Source organism: Schistocerca cancellata, chromosome 11 (assembly GCF_023864275.1).
Source record: "Schistocerca cancellata isolate TAMUIC-IGC-003103 chromosome 11, iqSchCanc2.1, whole genome shotgun sequence".
NCBI classification, from domain to species: Eukaryota; Metazoa; Arthropoda; class Insecta; order Orthoptera; family Acrididae; genus Schistocerca; species Schistocerca cancellata.
Window position 1 is genome coordinate 27,751,754 of NC_064636.1, and position 20,459 is coordinate 27,772,212.

At 41.2% G+C, this 20,459-nt stretch overlaps 1 protein-coding gene across 1 annotated transcript in view; it reads left to right on the forward strand.

Moving 5' to 3' along the window:
• Window positions 1-8,527, forward strand: part of LOC126108903 (period circadian protein) — a 224,173-nt gene extending 215,646 nt beyond the window's left edge. The window contains exons 23-24 of the mRNA XM_049914270.1: window positions 2,999-3,154; window positions 7,436-8,527. Of these exons, the coding sequence (XP_049770227.1) occupies window positions 2,999-3,154; window positions 7,436-7,531 (252 nt within the window). The 3' untranslated portion in view covers window positions 7,532-8,527. The remainder of the gene's footprint in view (window positions 1-2,998; window positions 3,155-7,435) is intronic.
• The last annotated feature ends 11,932 nt before the right edge of the window (window positions 8,528-20,459 follow it).

Sequence of the window (20,459 nt, forward strand, 5' to 3'; positions counted from 1 at the left end):
TCTCTCTAATATTTTGGCATTCCAAGGTGGCGGTTAGATTGAGACCTTAGAACTTACGGTACATTTCTGCAAACAGTGATAATTCACGAGACAAATTTGTCTGTTTTGAATGAAACTTTCCTTCTACTAGTGCCAAAGGGAAGGAATAAAATACTGAACAGGAAACGCTTCCTAATGTTGTGCACAATTATTCTTCTTTCATTATTTGACCAACTTTCAGGTTCTTAGGATGTCTTGAGAATACAACTGAATGACAGAAACACAGATAAAATGACATGTTTCTTACACAGATATTTCTTATTCAAAAGATCCAAAAATGTTGGTATGCAGTGTGTTTACAAAAGAAAGTATTACATTTTTATGTCATGCAGAAATAGCTGTATTTAATTAAAAAAAGAAAAAGAAAGTTTTTTTGCGTGTGGATATTGTTACATTTAACAGTAGATGAAAAATAAAGTTTAATTTACAATTTAATCATAATGTTTGTATAAACAAAACTTAATTTGACAGAGGGGACAAAATGGAAATTTGAGTTTAGTCATTTAACACTAAGCGTCTTGCCATTCTGTGTTATATTTTTCTTGATTTTAAGTACTTCCACAAGCACCATATTTTGGCTTTCCTTAACAGACAGTAAAACTTCAAAATCTGTGTCATATGGGTAGTTTTCTGTTAAGATGTTTGGCAGAGGTTCAGTCTCTGTTTCTTAATCTCCAGCTTTTGTCCCGTTCAGGTAACTTAATTGCCACAGCTCTGCCCGATTGACTAACATATACTTTTGCACAGTGCAACCATGTTCCCTATTTAAAATTGTCATCATATTCTGCCAAGCACTGATGGCAAATTCAGTAACGTTAGGAAGGAATAAAGCTATAGTTTGGGTCTGCCATTTAGAATTGGAGCCAGTCTGTCATTGCCAACAATAATTCCATATTCACAAATATTGTGAGTGAGTAAAACTGCAAAGTACAATGGAAAATGTTGTGATGTTCAGTAAGGAAAACGTAGACAAGAATTATGAATTCTGTGAGATTTCAGGATTATAGCTGGACAATGTCAGTGTACGCCTGGATGTTTGTCCGACAGTCGGGCAGCCATATCGGGTGAATTTTGCTACTGGGAGCACTGCTGTGCATCACTGCAGAATCTGGGGCATTGGACTGATGTCATTCGCTCCAACATCCTCTTCTAAATTTTGCACCTTCAGTCGAATTGTCCTCCATCTGAGGGGTACCGCAGAAACAGTAACTGTGTTATCACACACGTGCACTCTGTCCGTCAGTGTTGCACTCCATGTTACAGCCTGGCAATCAAATTGGTAAACTGATTAAATTAACTGGTGCTGTCTGTACTACTAGAGATATGGTACTCGGCCATGCACGACTTACTTGGCTGCAAAAGCCGAGTTTGATGATCTAGTTCTCTCCTATATAGCGTAACGTGTTAATGCGGCTAAGCCTACGTTGCTCGGATCACTCACAGCCACAGAAAAATTAAAGATGTGTGCAGCAGACATGCCCTTTGCAATCTAGTAAGTCGGCTGTAGCTGAGGACATTCATATGATTTTTCTGTCCGCCCCCGGTAGCTGAGTGGTCAGCGCGACAGATTGTCAATCCAAAGGGCCCGGGTTCGATTCCCAGCTGGGTCGGAGATCTTCTTCGCTCAGGGACTGGGTGTCGTGTTGTCATAATCATCATCATTTCATCCCCATCGACGCGCAAGTCGCCAAAGTGACGTCAAATCAAAAGACTTTCACCAGGCGAATGGTCTACCCGCCCAGAGGCCCTCGTCACATGCCATTATTATTATTATTATTATTATTATTATTATTATTATTATGATTTTTTAAAGAAGAAATCATTAGCTGTGTTGAGATCCTTTTGGGATTCAGCTATTAAGTAATCTGTGCAAATCTACTTAGCAGAAGATCTCATTAATCAGGAGGTGAAACTGAATTCTTATCTGGTGTTCCTCAAGAAAGCATTGTAGGGCTTCTGCTGTTGTAATGTTCATAAGCAATTTAAGAAACAAACATAGTAGCTTTCCTGATTTGTTTATAGATGATGACATTATTTGCTGTCCAGTAGCATCACCAGATATTGAAAACTAATTACAAAATGGTTTAGACAAGATATTTGTATGATACAGAGAGTGGAAATTTACCGTGAGCCAATAAAAGAGAGTTGCTCTACATGACAAAATAAATAAATAAATGTGGCAGTGCAATAAATCTGACAAATTTAATGATTGTTGGTTCACCTAAGTACCACCATCATTGGGAAATGTTATTGGAAGGTAGGCTAAAAGCTGCATTTTATTAGCAGCAAATTTACTAAAGGAATTGCACTTGTTCTTTCTCATTAGGAATACTGCTGTGTGATACAGGAACTTTATCAGATAGGACTGATGGAGGCCATTGGAGTAAGAAATGCAAAGAAGGCAATCCTATTTTATATTATCACTAAATAAGAATGTGTATGTCATGGATATGATAAGGAATTGGGGTGGAAATCATTAAAGGAAAGGCTTTTTCATTGCGTTAAGATTTATTTATTTTTTTGTAGTTTCTATCACTACTTTCTCCACAGAAGGCCAAAGTATTTTTCTGGCTCCTTCTTACATTGGGAGAAATGACCATTGTGATAAAATAAGAGAAATCAGAGCTCACAGGGAAATAATTGAGCCCCCATTTTCTGTGTGTGGTATTTGACATTTTAGTGGCAGAAAAATAGTGTAAAAGTGATACTAAGCACCAACTGCCAAACACACAAGTGTGAACTGCAGAGTAATCGTGTAGGTGTAGATACAGAAGCGAGAAGTCGAAATAATTTGGAAACCGGGAATACTCGTAACGCCGGGAAAACTGAGCCGTCGTACACGAGCCGGGAAGAGACTGGAGCATATATATTCCTGCAACTCTGCCGTGTAGAAATAGTAGAAGTGTGAGGCACCGACAGAGGCAGATAGCTACAGTGTGTGTGTCACCTTTTGTTGCAGCCGACGCTGGTGAACGAGCAGCTGGGCCAGCTGTACCTGGACATGGCGCGCGCCGGCGGCAAGGAGCTGGGCTTCGACGAGGGCGAGCTCACTTCCAGCAGCTCGGGATCTGGCAACGACAGCGCCGGGGCGGAAGCCGGTGCCACGCTCCACAGGGTGCGTATCTCAAGGTGTCGTCGTCACAGCCGGCTGTCTGGTGTCGTTACTATTACCGACCAATTTGACACAGTCACTAGCCGTTTGCTTTTGTCGTCAACAACAGCCCTTTCTCATCGTCAACAACAGCCCTTTGTCATCATTACTGTGAGTCTTGTGTCATCACCACCACCAGCCCTTTGTCATCATCATCATCATCATCATCATCATCATCATCATCATCATTACAACAGGTCACATGCCTTCATGACCACAAGTCACATAACATCAGCACAAGACATGTGTCATCATCATCGCCATCAGCCATTAGTCGTCACCAGTGGAAAAATGCTCCTTTTGGATCACAGAAAAGGTGAACGTGCTCCTGTTTATTAAAAGACTCTGAGTGAAAACAGGGGTACCAGCTGTCTCATTCTACCTTCCTCAGCACCTTTAAAAATTTTCCCAAAAATTTTGGCACGCGAACGTACTTTCACTCTTTCTGACGTGCGACTCGTGTCCCACTACCGCAAGCTCCCCTAATTATAATTTGCTCACACCGACTTGTCCATTCTCACTCACTTATTCAGCCCAGTCATTCATTACCTGTTTGTGTGTGTTGCTGTCTCCTGTGTCACAGCCACGGCTCCCTTCATTCTGTCCTACTACTACAGTCTGCTCTCACTATCACCGTCTCGCTCTTGCTCTCTCTTACTGCTACTCTCTCATTTCTTCCTTATCGCTGCTGCTGTCTCTTCTCACTTTTCCTCATTTTTGTTGACACATGCTCTGTCACCGTTCAGACTCTGTCATCTGTGCTCCGCTGCTACTGTGTCTCTCTCTTTCTCTCACACTGCAGTTATCTGCTTCACTCTTTCTCTACCACGGCCCGTGTCTACTATCGTCCAGTATTTATTACTTCTCTGCCCCTTTTCCGTTGCCACTGTCTCCTTCTATCTCAGCACAAATATGTTGGCATGCCAAAATGTGGTGCTGAGGAAGGTAGAATGAGGCAGCTGGTACCCCACTTTTCAGTCAGTCTTTTAAGAAGCATATTTGCCTTTTTCTGCTGGTTCTCTTCTTTTCCCTGCCACAGCAGGCATGTCACCCATATGAAAAGAACCATATGTATCAGTAAAATTTTGATAATGAACTTATGTCAAAATCAAATAATTGAAAACTAATTTTACATCTCAGACTTGATTGTAAGTGCACAAAAATGACTGGGGTTTCATGTTTCTCAACAACATAGACCACAGGCAAAACATTTTTTAGTATTATTTAATTATTTTTAGCACAGAAGATATAATTTTTTGTGGTAAAAACTGTTGGCATGTGGACAGACACAGACAAATCGACAAATTTTCAGACAGGTTGCTACGTAATCGCGACTTACGTAGTTCCATAATAAAAAAAATCCTCCTAAAAACATAAGTTGATCAAAGTATTTTAACACAGTTGCAACCTCACTATTGAGATGTGGAAACTTGTTCAGAGGAAAACAGTGTAGACCTTCTGGACAGATATAAAGTAAAATTTGTCTTTGACATAAGAATTACACTGAAAACCAATTAGTTCCATCTACACATGCAAAAGGGCACTTTGAACTGAAACAGTGGCAGTCTACTAGAATGTCATACGTGAGTCTTGTATGCAGCCTGTACATATCATAGTTCAGATGAAACTGACAAGGAGCAAATGTATTGCATAGTGTGTAAGAATCCGAACCTACTTAAAAAAGCATCTGCAACTTCTACACTGAGATAACAAAAGTCATCGGATAGCAGTATGCACATATAAAAAAGGTGGTAGTATTGCGTACACAAGGTATGAAAGGGCAGCGTATTGGTGGAACTGTCATTTGTACTCGAGTGATTCATGTGAAGAGGTTTCTGACACGATTGTGGCCACACGACAGCAGTTAACAGACTTTGAACGTGGGGTGGTAAATGGAGCTAGACACATGGGACATCCCATTTCAAAAATCATTAGGGACACCAGTTTTCAGAGATCCACAGTTTCAAGAGTGTGCCAAGATTTCAAGCATTACCTCTCATCACAGACAACACAATGACCAACGGCCTTCACTTAACAATCGAGAGCAGCGGTGTCTGAGTAGAGTTGTCACTGCTAACAGACGAGCAATGTGAAATAACTACAGAAAACAATGTGGGATGTATGAGGAATGTATCTGTCTGGACAGTGTGGCAAAATCTGGTGTTAACAGGCTATGGGTGCAGATAAACAATGCGAGTGCGTTTGCGAACAGCGTGATACCATCTGCAATGCCTCACCTGCACTCGTGACCGTATCAGTTGGATCCTAGACAACTGGAAAACCGTAGCCTAGTCAAATAAGTTCTGATTTCAGTTGGTTAGGTGTGATGGTAGTGTTAGAGTGTGGCGCAGGTCCCACAAAGGTACGGACCCAGGTTGTGAGCGAGGTGCTGTGTGAACTGGTGGTGGCTCAAGAATGGTGTGGGCTGTTTTTACATGGAATGGACTGTGTCCTCTGGTGCAACTGAACTGATCACTGACTGGAAATGGCTATGTTCAGCTACTTGGAGACTATTTGCACCCATTCATGGACTACAAGGCAGTGCACCGCGTCTTCGGGCCTTAATTGTTTGCGCCCCACTGCAGACTCCTAACTAAGGTTCCCAAGTATGTGAGTGGCTCGAAGACTTCTCAAGTAATAGAACCCAGTACGTTGTCCTTGACGGTGAGTGTTCATCGGAAGTGAGGGTATCATCTGGAGTGCCCCAGGGAAGTGTGGCAGGTCCGCTGTTGTTTTCTATCTACGTAAATGATCTTTTGGATAGGGTGGATAGCAATGTGCGGCTGTTTGCTGCTGATGTTGTGGTGTGCGGGAAGGTATCGTCATTGAGTGACTGTAGGAAGATAGAAGATGACTTGGACAGGATTTGTGACTGGTGTAAATAATGGCAGCTAACTCTAAATATAGGTAAATGTAAATTAATGCAGATGAATAGGAAGAAGAATCCCGTAATGTTTGAATACTCCATTAGTAGTGTAGCGCTTGACACAGTCACGTCGATTAAATATTTGGGCGTAACATTGCAGAGCGATATGAAGTGGGACGAGCATGTAATGGCAGTTGTGGGGAAGGCGGATAGTCGTCTTCGGTTCATTGGTAGAATTTTGGGAAGATGTGGTTCATCTGTAAAGGAGACCGCTTATAAAACACTAATACGACCTATTCTTGAGTACTGCTCGAGTGTTTGCAGAGGTGGGCTGCTAGATTTGTTACTGGTAGGTTTGATCATCACGCGAGTGTTACGGAAATGCTTCAGCAACTCGGGTGGGAGTCTCTGGAGGAAAGGAGGCGTTCTTTTCGTGAATCGCTACTGGGGAAATTTAGAGAACCAGCATTTGAGGCTGACTGCAGTACAATTTTACTGCCGGCAACTTACATTTCGCGGAAAGACCACAAAGATAAGATAAGAGAGATTAAGGCTCGTACAGAGGCATATAGGCAGTCATTTTTCCCTCGTACTCTTTGGCAGTGGAACAGGGAGAGACAATGCTAGTTGTGGTACGAGGTACCCTCCGGCACGTACCATATGGTGGATTGCGAAGTATGTATGTAGATGTAGATTGCTCAGAAGAACATTCTGGACAATTTAAGTGAATCATTTGGCCACCTAGATTGCTCGACCTGAGTCCCATCAAACATTTATGGTATGTAATCAGGAGGTCAGTTTGTACACAAAGTCCTGCACTGGTAAGACTTTGCAATTGCGGACGGCCGTTAGAGGAAGCAGGTCTCAATATTTCTGCTGGGACCTTCCGACGACTTGTCGAGTTCGTACCGTATTCTGCTGCTGAACTACTGCCTGCAAAAGGAGGACTGACACGATATTCTGAAGTATGCTATGACTTTTGTAACCTCAGTGTACAGTTATCTACTTTACACAATACTCTTACTGCTCGCTTCTGCTGAACACCTTATTTACTGTAGGCACACAACTCCAGGAGATAATTCCGTCAGGGAGGGCAAATATGAGAAATAAGTAGTCGCTTGTGTCTTTAGATCAGCACAGTGAGAGATGCTTCTGTCATAATAATTCTGTGCCGATTTTCTTGATTTGGTTATCAATGTGTAGAGTTCATTTTAACTTGCTATCCATCTGGTACCCAACACATTTCATACACTATGCTTCAGTTAGTGCACAATTATTAATGTCTACTTCCGGAGTTAGTTTGAAATCAAATAACACGTGTCTTTCTGAGACTCACACCACTGTCATCTGTGTAGTAAATAGTGACCGTTTCTCTACAGACTCGCAAGAAGCGGCGCAGTTTGGAGTACAGCAAGCTGGTGATGATCTTCGAGGAGAATGCGCCGATGCCGTCACCCGTATCGCAGCCGGCGTAGTGGACGCCTCCCGGTCGTAGCCCCAGGGGGCTTCCTCCAGCAACGCGCCACCGCGCAACACCCGTGTTCCTCGAAGGGGTTCGGCCCCGAGCTGCCTGCGGATCTTCGGGATCTGGAAGCGCTCGTGTGCCGGAGCCGACCCTTCCGGACAGAGTCCGACAGTTCACTCGCGAGACGGAGGAGCGTCGCAGTTGCCCGCGTCCTGTCCGCGGTACGGCCTCTACTACATCTGCTGTGCACCTCTGTGGGACTCTTTGCAGCAGGTGTCTTCCCGGAGGCACCAGCACGGGAATTCACCGCAGTTTCCCGCAAGAGGAAAACGGTCCCGCAATAGGAATGGCGCATTTTCCCCCGCGGGAATTGCAGCCCGATTGTCGAGCCTACTTCCCCGTGTACCTGAAAAGCGGACAGACAGTGACGGACGCCAGACTACCGAATTTCCTTTACCGTGCAGGAATGCAGAATATTCCACTCACCGCCATCTGTCCGTGTCTGCTCTTTCTCCTCGTGTGGAATTGTCCACAGTACTCTGCCCGGACAGTATTATACCTCGTGCCATCACCGCGCTGCTTTCAGTGTGTCGTGTTCAAATGTTCAAAGTGTCTGCACGTGTTCTGCTTCTGTATCATTCGGAGCAGAAAATGTGTAAAGTTGCTTATATCCATTTTTTTATTGGGATGGGAGCCACAAGACTAGTGCCCCGTACCGAGGGGTCTCCGGGCATCTGGGAAGTAGTGCTGCCGTCGTCGCACCGTTTCCGAGGGACCGGTGGAACGAACGGCAACGAGAACGGAGGGCGAGACCGGTTTTCCGTGTCTCGCCGGGATGCGAGGTGCACGAGCGTACTTCACCGGCTGTACCGTCCGTAGCTCCATCTTCGGGCTCGGCAAATACGACAGCACACAGACTTAATTAATTCTCAGTGAGACTGAGCAGTGTTTTATGAAAATGAGCAAGGATGTTTAAGGAAAAGAAGAGAATTGATATCTTGTTAAATACAACAGACTGAAGAAGAAAAAAGCTGAAATCACTTTCATTAAACGTATATATTACCAGAAGCTGTGGGATGCTAGTCAGGTGCCAACTTTCGAATTCGAAGTCGAGAAAATTTCTTCATTCCCCCCCCCCCCCCCCCCCCCCCCCCCCCCCCCCCCCCCCCCCCCCCCCCCCCCTCTGTTTTGCTGCGCTTCAGCACTTGCTTCACTTTTGAGCAAGTTCTTCCTAATCCACCATTGTGGATCCTACGATAAGAGACTATATTTTGTGCAAACTTTCAAACTCTATTGAGACTTATTTATTTTACACTTTTCTTACTATAGTCCAGTATAAGGGCTTGTGAAGCCTGTACTGACTAGCTTTTGTACATGTAGTTATGTAAGTTGCAAGAAATACTGCACATTTCTTTTGTGTGTATCTGTATATATACATATATTTGTGGATATATTTGCTAAATAATTTCAAAATAAAAAAACTTATTTTTAACACTTGTGTGTGTTTTTCCCCTCTCTTGGAGCACTATACTCCTGCACTATCCAGCAACTGACATCCTTTGTTTCCAATCTGCGTAATTGGAATTGCTACGTTGAATTCCAAACATTGTAAGGTAATAACAATAAAAACTTCCTTACATGTTTTTGATTTTTCTTAACACGATTAAGTTGCGTACTTCTATACTTGATATATCTAAAAACAAAGATTCTGTAACTTACCAAAAGAAAGTGTTGGTACGTTGATAGAGACAATAACAAACACAAACACACACACAAAAATTTCAAGCTTTCGCAACCCACGGTTGTTTCAACAGGAAAGAAGGAAGGAGAGGGAAAGACGAAAGGATGTGGGTTTTAAGGGAGAGTGTAAGCAGCCATTCCAATCCCAGGAGCGGAAAGACTTACCTTAGGGGAAAAGGGGACAGGTATACACTCACACACACGTCTGTATATGTGCGGATGGATATGTGTGTGTGTGCGCGAGTGTATGTATACCTGTCCCATTTTCCCCTAAGGTAAGTCTTTCCGCTCCCGGGATTGGAATGACTCCTTTCCCTCTTCCTTAAAACCCACATCCTTTCGTCTTTCTCTCTTTCTTGATGAGGCAACTGTTGGTTGCGAAAGCTTGATATTTGTGTGTGTGTTTGTGTTTGTTATTGTCTCTATCAACGTACCAACACTTTCGTTTGGTAAGTTACATCATCTTTGTTTTTAGATATATTTTTCCCAGTGGAATGTTTCCCTCTATTATATTCGTATACTTAATATGTCGCACCATATCAAACACAGTTTTCTGACTGGAGCAAGGATGTTAGTCAGGCTGTCATTTGCCTTCCAGATGATATATGGGACTAGTACCAATGCAATAATTCTCTCTTTCTTAAGGGGTCCTCACACACTCAGTATTTATTTTATATTACACAATATACAATGACCATATGCGATCAGTATTTACATTTTTCGCAATACATTCAAGGTGACTGCAGAGCTTTAAAAATATTGACCGATGTTAAATAAGTTGTACAATATACTGTACTGTGTAAGATGCACAATACACATCAGTTTCTGCTGAGACCAGGAGAAATTCAACACGCTTCCAAATAAATGTCTGCGAAGAACTGAAAAAATTAAATGACAAAAAATTAAAGGGGTGTATGAAAGTACCTTGCAGTACTCTTGAAGAAATAAAATTCCTCATTGACTAGGGACACACCAGATATCTTATTGTTCACAGTTGTAGAGGAAAATAAGATCATCATATCTTAACTGAAGCAGACATTTATTTTAGTTGTAGCATTTCTGGGAATTGTAAACAGTATTGCTTCAGCTGACCATATAGAGAATACACATGTATTTTTCTTGGAACAGTTGTCACAGCATAGACATAAAATCATGTAAGCTAACAATCAGCATAAGTGTCTTACATTGTTTTCAACAGTTGTTACAACAGAGAATATATAGAAAAAGGCCCATGCGTATGATAAATTATGTTGCTTGTTAAATCTGTAATTAGTTGTTACGGTTTACTGGTTTATGAATCTATTCTGCTATGGAAGAGTCACTGGCTCACTGAAATGTTCATAAAAAGCTTCTCGGACTTATTTTGCCTGTTAAGCATTATTTCTGCTTGCGTTTTGGGAGGCAAGCAACTCAGCCGCAACACACATGCACATTGTCGCGTGCTAACGTGTTCACTGTGATGGCAGAATTCCAACTGATGTGTCCTGCAGATAGATATTGCACAATAATGTGTCATTCTTGGCCTTGTACTTCTGAGTGGTATATTGACACACTATTATTATGCTGAGTAATGTGCCACCTTCTCACAGCAGAAGACATCTTGGTCATGTGTGGTCAAGAATACTGAATAACTCATCACTCTCAGTTCACGAAGATGTGAGACAGCTAGAACTGTCCAGGTTGAAGTCCCATAAACCGGCCTGTAAAATGGCCATGGAATTGTTAAGCAACCATTTCGACCCCAAAGACATCTGTGGGAAAGAATGGACATCATCTACACCGCACGGCATCTTGAAAGTTGAATATCCAACAGTAAGGCTCAATGGTTTCAAAATAATTATGAAAAATCCGCCTCGATTGCATAAACTACCTGGTGTTTACCTAGGTTTCAGCGTGGGTAACCACGCCCATTTCAGAACAAATATAAAACAGCTTGCCCAAATAGTCGTAGTCAAAGGCTAAAATCAACACCTACAGTGGCAAGACCCTATAATTTTTTTTTACAAATACACGGTACATATGTACCAAGTCCATAACATTACTTATCTCAACCCTGTGTGTGCTGCCTCGCCCCAGCCAACGTACGATGGTCACGGACTCTCCACCGAACTCAGGCACCGCAGGCCACTCACGTGTGCAGCTATGAAAGTCACTGTGCATGCACGCAGCCAGGAAAATCTCTTCTTATGCGTGGGAGCGAGATTACAAAGTTAACATGGATCGCGACCTAACAGACTGCCAAAAGTTGTGGCACAAATAGCAAATTGAACAAATGATAAAAGCAATGATGCTTAAGACATATTTAATAGAAATGCACGACAAACTTTGTGCATGGATGGTAAATCAGCCACAAGCTAATATGGAGGCCCTAGAATTAGGTAGAAATTACAACTAAACTAAAAAGATAGCTATTAAGGACGTTATTGTTAATGGATAAAACTGTACTAATAATATCTGCAGCAGAAACAACCACAGTCGCTACATCGCTGTATTACTAAGCGGCCGACCAGGCCGTAATCAGAAGACGTTATAGATTTACAACTTTCCTTGGTTCCATGATCTTATAATCACATAGTAGCCAACGGTGATACATAAAATACCTCCTATAAGCGCGCAGTAATAAGAAAATACAAATAATGATGTTTTTGGCTAACCAAATCCTCAACACAGTAGGAGGGAAAACATACCAAAATGGCGGGGGGAGCGAGTTACCATCTGTGAACAATAAACATCGTGCGTGTGCATCAACCAACTTCCACGTCATGCAACTTAATGTGAAGAATTAAGTAAGGTACCGAAACCTTCAAAGAAATTTCTGTTTTTTAATTGGAGCTGATGGTTAAGAACATCGTCTTCGGCATACTGCAGGTGTTTAAAAATCTGCATTTCCTCTAAGATGTCCAATTTTGAGCCCTTAACTTCAGCATGAAGCAACTCGATATTAGACGGACGACTCGGCGCATGAGCGATTTGTGTAAGGTGTTCTGCATAAGTGGAAACCCTCCTGCCATCACCGCTTCTAGTGGGGATGTGCTCTTTATATCTAGTCATGAGAGCTCGGCCTGTCTGACCTATGTAAAATTTCGGACAGTCACCGCAAGTAATTATATACACTCCAGACTGAGGCAGTTTATCATCTGTGATATGAAACAAGTGGATTAAAATCTTGTGCAGATTATTGTTGGTGGAAAAGGCTAGTCTAAAGCAATAGCTCTAAGCAAACACCCTAATTTGTAACTAACATTACCTACAAAAGGGATAGATACTGTTGCCATCAGTTTGTCATTTACTAAATCTCCTAATGTGGAAGCCATACCATTATTTTTATTTATTTTCTTATTGTACTAACATCTTACCAGCGACAAACTATAACCACTATTTCTAGTGATAGCTTCCAGTGTGACCAATTCAGTTTCTAGCGCCTCCGGTGAGGGGGGGGGATAGCTGTAGCTCGATGTATACTGGAATGGAAAAAGGCCATCTTATGGGCATGCGGATGCGCCGAATCTACAGAAATGATATTATCAGAGTACGTGTCTTTCTGATTTATATTAAACTAAATGCGGCTATCCACCACCGTCAACGTGAGATCAAAATATTTCAAGGACCTCGTCAAGGATTCTTTCTAAAGTGTAAAACTGATATTATTATGAAACTCATTGAAGATAGAAAAAATGTGGTCTACATCATTTTGAGTACCGTTAATGACAAACAAAATGTCGTCAACGTGCCTAGTATAAAATTTTATTTTACTCAAAATCTCTCTACCACTGCCAAAGAAACCTAACTCTAAGGAGTTCAAGAAAATTTCAGATAAAATCCCAGCAAGGGGGCTTCCCAAAGACAATCCAAATGGTTGCGAATACATTCTATCATTAAAGGTCAAATAATTATATTTCAGGACAATCTGTAGCAACATCATTAACTCATCAATTTCTTTATGCAATAGTCTCTTATAATGACATATATTATCCTCTAATATGTAGAGGGTCTGGTCCACCAGTACATTCGTATACGGACTTGCTATATCTAACGAGACAAGTTTAGATTCTTCAGAACAGGTTACATTACCCAAAAGCGTGGCCAATTCAATAGAATTTTTGACTGTATAGCTTTTACTAAAAACAAAATTATCTTTAATTTTACTATGTAAGCATTTAGCCAATTTATGATAGTTGCTCCCTGTGCTGTCGACAATTGGGCGGATTGGGTGATTTAATTTATGGACCTTGAACTGGCTTCTCAAAAAAGGGGGTTTAGGGTTCATGTTGATAAGTCCCTTTTTTCGAATTTCTCCTATTAAATTTTTGGTATTTTGAAGTCCGATTCTAATTTCTTTTTGAAGCGTAGTGGTGGGGTCTTTTTTTCGAGTATGATTATCCCGTTCTCATGGAAAAAGGCTTCCGTTTTTTCTATATACTCTTTCTTTGTAGCTATAACTATGGAGTTCCCCTTATCAGATTTAGTAATAAGAGCATCATTCTGTATTAGTTTTTGGTTTCTATTTTTTAAAACCTTACGAGTGGTATCTTTTTGACTGTTGTGTGAAACTTTACTCATAATTTTACAAGCCTCATAAGCCATATGAGTTTGTTTATTTTTAGCGTTTTAGCATATTCTAAACCAAGTTTCAAATCCACTATGACATTTTCTAACGCTTTCCGTTTTAATGTTTCTGATTCAAGATTAAACTTCGAGAGAAGAGCCTTCTCATGGGGAGAGAATGTAATGTCTGTTAAGACACGTTCAAAAAATTGTTTAGTTACAGCATTAGTACGAGTCGTAGACTTATTGTTATGATTAAGCTTCCTAACAGCTCGCAAGCTTATTATCATGTCTGTTGGCAATCTCTTCTTTGCGTAGTGGCAGCCATTCGTTCGCCATTAACCAAACAGTGACTATTTGGAAATTATAGTAGCTGGTACAAAATTTTGCAATTTCTAAATGTATCATATAAGCCCTTTCATTCAGATAATCCTTCTTGGCATATAGGTCAGAAACTCTAGCATTAAAAACTAGGTTAGTAAGCTTCTTTTTAACGTCTTACCAGTTGCGAAATATAACCATTATTTATAGCATTTGTACAATAAGAAAATAAATAAAAATAAATGTACGGCTTCCACATTAGGAGATTTAGTAAATGACAAACTGACAGCAACAGTATCTATCCATTTTGTATGTAATGTTAGTTACAAATCAGGGTATTTGCTTAGAGTGTATAACTTCAGAGTAGCTTTTTCCACCAACAATAATCTGCACAAGAATTTAATCCACTCGTTGCAGATCACAGATGACAAATTGTCTCAGTCTCGAGTGTATAAAATTACTTGAGGTGACGGTCTGAAATTTTACGTAGGTCAGACAGGCCGAGCTCTCATGACTAGATATAAAGAGCACATCCCCACTAGAAGCGGTGATGGCAGGAGGGGTTCCACTTATGCAGAACACCTTATACAAATGGCTCATGCACCGAGTCCTCCGTCTAACATCGAGTTGCTTCATGCTGAAGTTAAGGGCTCAAAATTGGACATCTTAGAGGAAATGCAGATTTTTAAACGCTTGCAGTATGCAAAAGACAATGTTCTTAACCATCAGCTACAATTAAAAAAGAGAAATTTCTTTGAAGGTTTCGGTCCCTTACTTAATTCTTCACATTAAGTTGCTTGACATGGAAGTTGGTTGATGCACGCACATGATGTTGATTGTTCACGGATGGTAATGCTCCCCCCCCCCCCCCCTCCCCCAATTTTGGTACATTTTCCCTCCTACTGTGTTGAGGGTTTGGTTAGCCAAAAAGAACAACATTTGTATTTTCTTATTACTGTGCGCTTTTAGGAGGTATTTTATGTATCATCGTTGGCTACTTTGTAATTGTAAGATCATGGAGCCAAGGTATGCTGTAAATCTATAACGTCTTCTGATTACGGCCTACTATAGCGATGTAGCGACTGTGGTTGTTTCTGCTGCAGATATTATTAGTGCACTTTTATCCGTTAACAATAACGTTCTTAATAGCTATCTTTTTGGTTTAGTTGTAGTTTCTACCTAATTCTAGGGCCTCCATATTAGCTTGTGGCTGATTTACCATCTGTGCACAAAGTTAGTCGTGCGTTGCTATTAAATATGTCTTAATTCCCGCATTATCACTTTTATCATTTGCTCAATTTGCTATTTGTGCGACACCTTTTGGCAATCGGTTAGGTCCCGATCCATGTTAACTTTGTAATCCCACTCCCACGCATAAGGAGAGCGTTTCCTGGCCGCATGGATGCGCAGCGACTTTGATAGCCGCGCATGTGAGCAGCCTGCGGTGCCTGAGTTCGGTGGAGAGTCCGTGACCATCGTACGTTGGCTGGGGCGAGGCAGCACACACAGGGTTGAGATAAGTAGTATTATTGACTTGGTACATATGTACCGCGTATTTGTATAAATTTTTTATGGGGTCTTGCCGCTGTAGGTGTTGATTTTAGACTTTGACTACGACTATTTAGGCAAGCTGTTTTATATTTGTTCTGAAGAAGGCGTGGTTATCCACGCTGAAACCTAAGTAAACACCAGGTAGTTTGTGCAACGGAGGCGGTTTTTTCATAATTATTTCGATACTTACGATTATTGACGTGCTGCAATGCTGAAAGTTCTTCAATGGTTTCAGCTTGCCAAGATACAATTGGAGCAGGCTTCACCGTTTCAGATGTGGTGTGGGAAGAAGTGCTTCGATTTTTCATAAATGGGGTTGGGTGGACATCCCATACTGTGACTGTGCTGAAGTTGCACACACAATGAAGCATATAGCAGTGGACTGCCCCCTCCGTGCCTTCCCTGGAAATCTAGTGGATTCGAACCTGGTTACCTCCGAAGTGGTGGACTGGATCAGTGGCTTAGATATAAAGATCTAAACTGCATTTTTATGTGTCTGTGGTACTGTATTTTATGTGTTATTGTGATTGTTGTATATCATACGCTAAATAATAAAAAAATTGTGCCAGTAGTATTGAGCGTGTAAGGGCTGCTTTAGGCAAAGGTGGAAAAGGAGGATTGAATGGGTGAATGTGCTCCATAAAAGGAGATAAACTCCGCCTGCAAATTGATGGGCCCGACCGACTGGCCCCCATGGTTTCCTCTGCCGCTGGCTTCATTGGGAGCGATGTGGACTGGCATCAGGTCAGCTCTCCGATCTCCTGGTCACTGTCAGGTTTTGTGACCTGCAGCGACTACTGCTTGATCAAGTAGCTCCTCCATTTCAAAAATTATTTCTTTGGTGGTCATTTTTGGAGGTTTATAGAAAAGTTGAAATGTGGGCAAACTTCCAGTATGTAGCACCTGCGTGAAGGTAAACTGAATTATTTTGAAATGGATTCTTAAAGGTTTTTCTGAAAGTGATATGATGTAATAATGAAGGAATGAAAAGAAAGATTGTGGTTTGTTGCACTGTTGATGCTAAGGTGATCAGAGGCAGCAGAGCTTGAGGTGGAATTTAGAAAAGGGTGGGGAAGCAAATTAGCCACATTTGCTTCAAAGGAACCTTTCCAGCATGTGCGTTAAGCAATTCAAGGAAATGCATGTGAGACTTTGGACCAGTGTGCTCGATAATACAGGTGCGGCTCTCTTGTGTGGTACAGTAAATTCTCTGTGCTGTTGGCATTTTTTTTTAAATTTTATTTTATTTTTTTTTTTAATTTATGAAGGCATCATGTTACTGAATGTGTATAAAAGCTAATACTAGACAGTGAACTTCACTTTCAACATACTCTTACTGTTGTTCCGGCTTTAAGATGATGTTAGCAGCACACACCAGCCATGGTACTTTTGGACAAAGTTTCCATTTGTTCAGCTCTTTTCCAGACATGGCAATGCTATTCTGAATGAAATTAGTCTTGTAATGACCCATCAGCTTTTCCGCCCACAGTGTACAGTTTGTCGTATTATGCCTAAAATCCCAACATGGTGGGATCTGGTCACGCGTTGTTGTACAATAGACTTGTGTAGTGTGAACAAACCCAATACTACATTTGTGCTGTGATCAGAAATGCACTGTTACCCAGCTTGTAACAATGCACTATAAATGGTAATAAAACCGTAATAAAAATCCATAGTCACGTATATAGCTTCCAAAATATTTCTGAAGCCTCTACCAAGAGTTGTCAGTTGTTTTTTCTCTGGTGTTTCAGGAGATATGTGCAGTTTTCCTTTAGCTGTTTGTAACTGCAGTCAGCTGAAATAAATATTACTCATCACATCTTCTATGCGACACCCAGTATCGCCAGAAAGTTTTACACGGCCTTTCATTAGAGTGGCCCCAAATTAGTCAAGTGCAATATTTTTTTATCAATGTGTAACTATTCCCCCCCCCCCTCCCCCCTCCATGAACCATGGACCTTGCCGTTCCGTTGGTGCGGAGGCTTGCCTGCCTCAACGATACAGATAGCCATACTGTAGGTGCAACCACAGCGGAGGGGTATCTGTTGAGAGGCCAGACAAACGTGTGGTTCCTGAAGAGGGGCAGCAGCCTTTTCAGTAGTTGCAGGGGTAACAGTCTGGATAATTGACTGATCTGGCCTTGTAACACTAACCAAAATGGCCTCGCTGTGCTGGTACTGCGAACGGCTGAAAGCAAGGGGAAACTACAGCCGTAATTTTTCCCCATGGCATGCAGCTTTACTGTATTAATAAATGATGATGGCGTCCTCTTGGGTAAAATATTCCGGAGGTAAAATAGTCCCCCATTCGGATCTCTGGATGGGGACTACTCAAGAGGACATCGTTATCAGGAGAAAGAAAACTGGCTTTCTACGGATCGGAGTGTGGAATGTCAGATCCCCTAATCGGGCAGGTAGGATAGAAAATTTAAAAAGGGGAAATGGATAGGTTAAAGTTAGATATAGTGAGAATTAGTGAAGTTCGGTGGCAGGAGGAACAAGACTTATGGGCAGGTGAATACAGGATTATAAATACAAAATCAAATAGGGGTAATGCAGGAGTAGGTTTAATAATGAATAAAAAAAATAGGAGTGCGGGTAAGCTACTACAAACAGCATATTGAACACATTATTGTGCCCAAGATAGACACGAAGCCCACGCCTACTACAGTCGTACAAGTTTATATGCCAACTAGCTCTGCAAATGATGAAGAAATTGATGAAATGTATGATGAGATAAAAGAAATTATTCAGGGTAGTGAAGGGAGACAAAAATTTAATAGTCATACTTGACTGGAATTCGAGAGTAGGAAAAGGGAGAGGAGGAAACATAGTAGGTGAATATGGATTGGGGCTAAGAAATGAAAGAGGAAGCCATCTGGTAGAATTTTGCACAGAGCATAACTTAATCATAGCTAACATTGGGTTCAAGAATCATGAAAGAAGGTTGTATACATGGAAGAACACTCGAAATACTAGAAGGTTTCAGATAGATTATATAATGCTAAGACAGAGATTTAGGAACCAGATTTTAAATTGTAAGACATTTCCAGGGGCAGATGTGGTCTCTGACCACAATCTATTGGTTATGAACTGTAGATTAAAACTGAAGAAACTGCAAAAAGGTGGGAATTTAAGGAGATGGGACCTGGATAAACTGAAAGAACCAGAGGTTGTACAGAGTTTCAGGGAGAGCATAAGGGAACGATTGACAGGAATGGGGGAAAGAAATACAGTAGAAGAAGAATGGGTAGCTTTGAGGAATGAAATAGTGAAACCAGCAGAGTATCAAGTAGGTAAAAAGATGAGGGCTAGAAGAAATCCTTGGGTAACAGAAGAGATACTGAATTTAATTAATGAAAGGAGAAAATACAAATATGCAGTAAGTGAAGCAGGCAAAAAGGAATACAAATGTCCCAAAAATGAGATCGACAGGAAGTGCGAAACGGATAAGCAGGGATGGCTAGAGTACAAATGTAAGGATGTGGAGGCTTATCTCACTAGGGGTAAGATAGATACTGCCTACAGGAAAATTAGAGAGACCTTTGGAGAAAAGAGAGCCACTTGTATGAATATCAAGAGCTCAGATGGAAACCCAGTTCTAAGCAAAGAAGGGAAAGCAGAAAGGTGGAAGCAGTATATAGAGGGTCTATAAAGGGGCAATGTACTTGAGGACAATACTATGGAAATGGAAGAGTATGAAGATGAAGATGAAATGGGAGATATGATACTGCATGAAGAGTTTGACAGAGCACTGAAACACCTAAGACGAAACAAGGCTCCGGGAGTAGACAACATTCCATTAGAACTACTGACAGCCTTGGGAGAGCCAGTCCTGACAAAACTCTACCATCTGGGGAGCAAGATGTATGAGACAGGTGAAATACCCTCAGACTTCGAGAAGTATATAATAATTCCAATCCCAAAGAAAGCAGGTGTTGACAGATGTGAAAATTACTGAAATGTCTGTTTAATAAGCCACTGCTACAAAATACTAACAGAAATTATTTACAGACGAATGTAAAAACTGGTAGAAGCCGATCTCGTGGGAGATTAGTTTGGATTCCATAGAAATGTTGGAACACGTGAGGCAATACTGACCTTACAACTTGTCTTAGAAGAAAGATTAAGGAAAGGCAAACCTACGTTTCTAGCATTTGTAGACTTAGAGAAAGCTTTTGACAATGTTGACTGTAATACTCTCTTTCAAATTCTAAAGATGGCAGGGGTAAAATACAGGGAGCAAAAGGCTATTTACAATTTGTGGAGAAAGCAGATGGCAGTTATAAGAGTCGAGGGACATGAAAGGGAAGCAGTGGTTGGGAAGGGAGTGAGACAGGGTTGTAGCCTATCCCCAATGCTATTCAGTCTGTATATTGAGCAAGCAGTAAAGGAAACAAAAGAAAAATTCAGAGTAGATATTAAAATCCATGGAGAAGAAATAAAAGCTTTGAGGTTTGCCGATGACATTGTAATTCTGTCAGAGACAGCAAAGGACCTGGAAGAGCAGTTGAACGGAATGGATAGTGTCTTGAAAGGAGGGTATAAGATGAACATCAAGAAAAGCAAAACGAGGATAATGGAATGTAGTCAAATTAAGTTTGGCTATGCTGAGGGAATTAGATTAGGAAATGAGGCACTTAAAATAGTAAAGGAGTTTTGCTATTTGGGGAGCAAAATAACTGATGATGGTTGAAGTAGAGAGGATATAAAATGTATACTGGCAATGGCAAGGAAAGCATTTCTGAAGAAGAGAAATTTGTTAACATCGAGTATTGATTT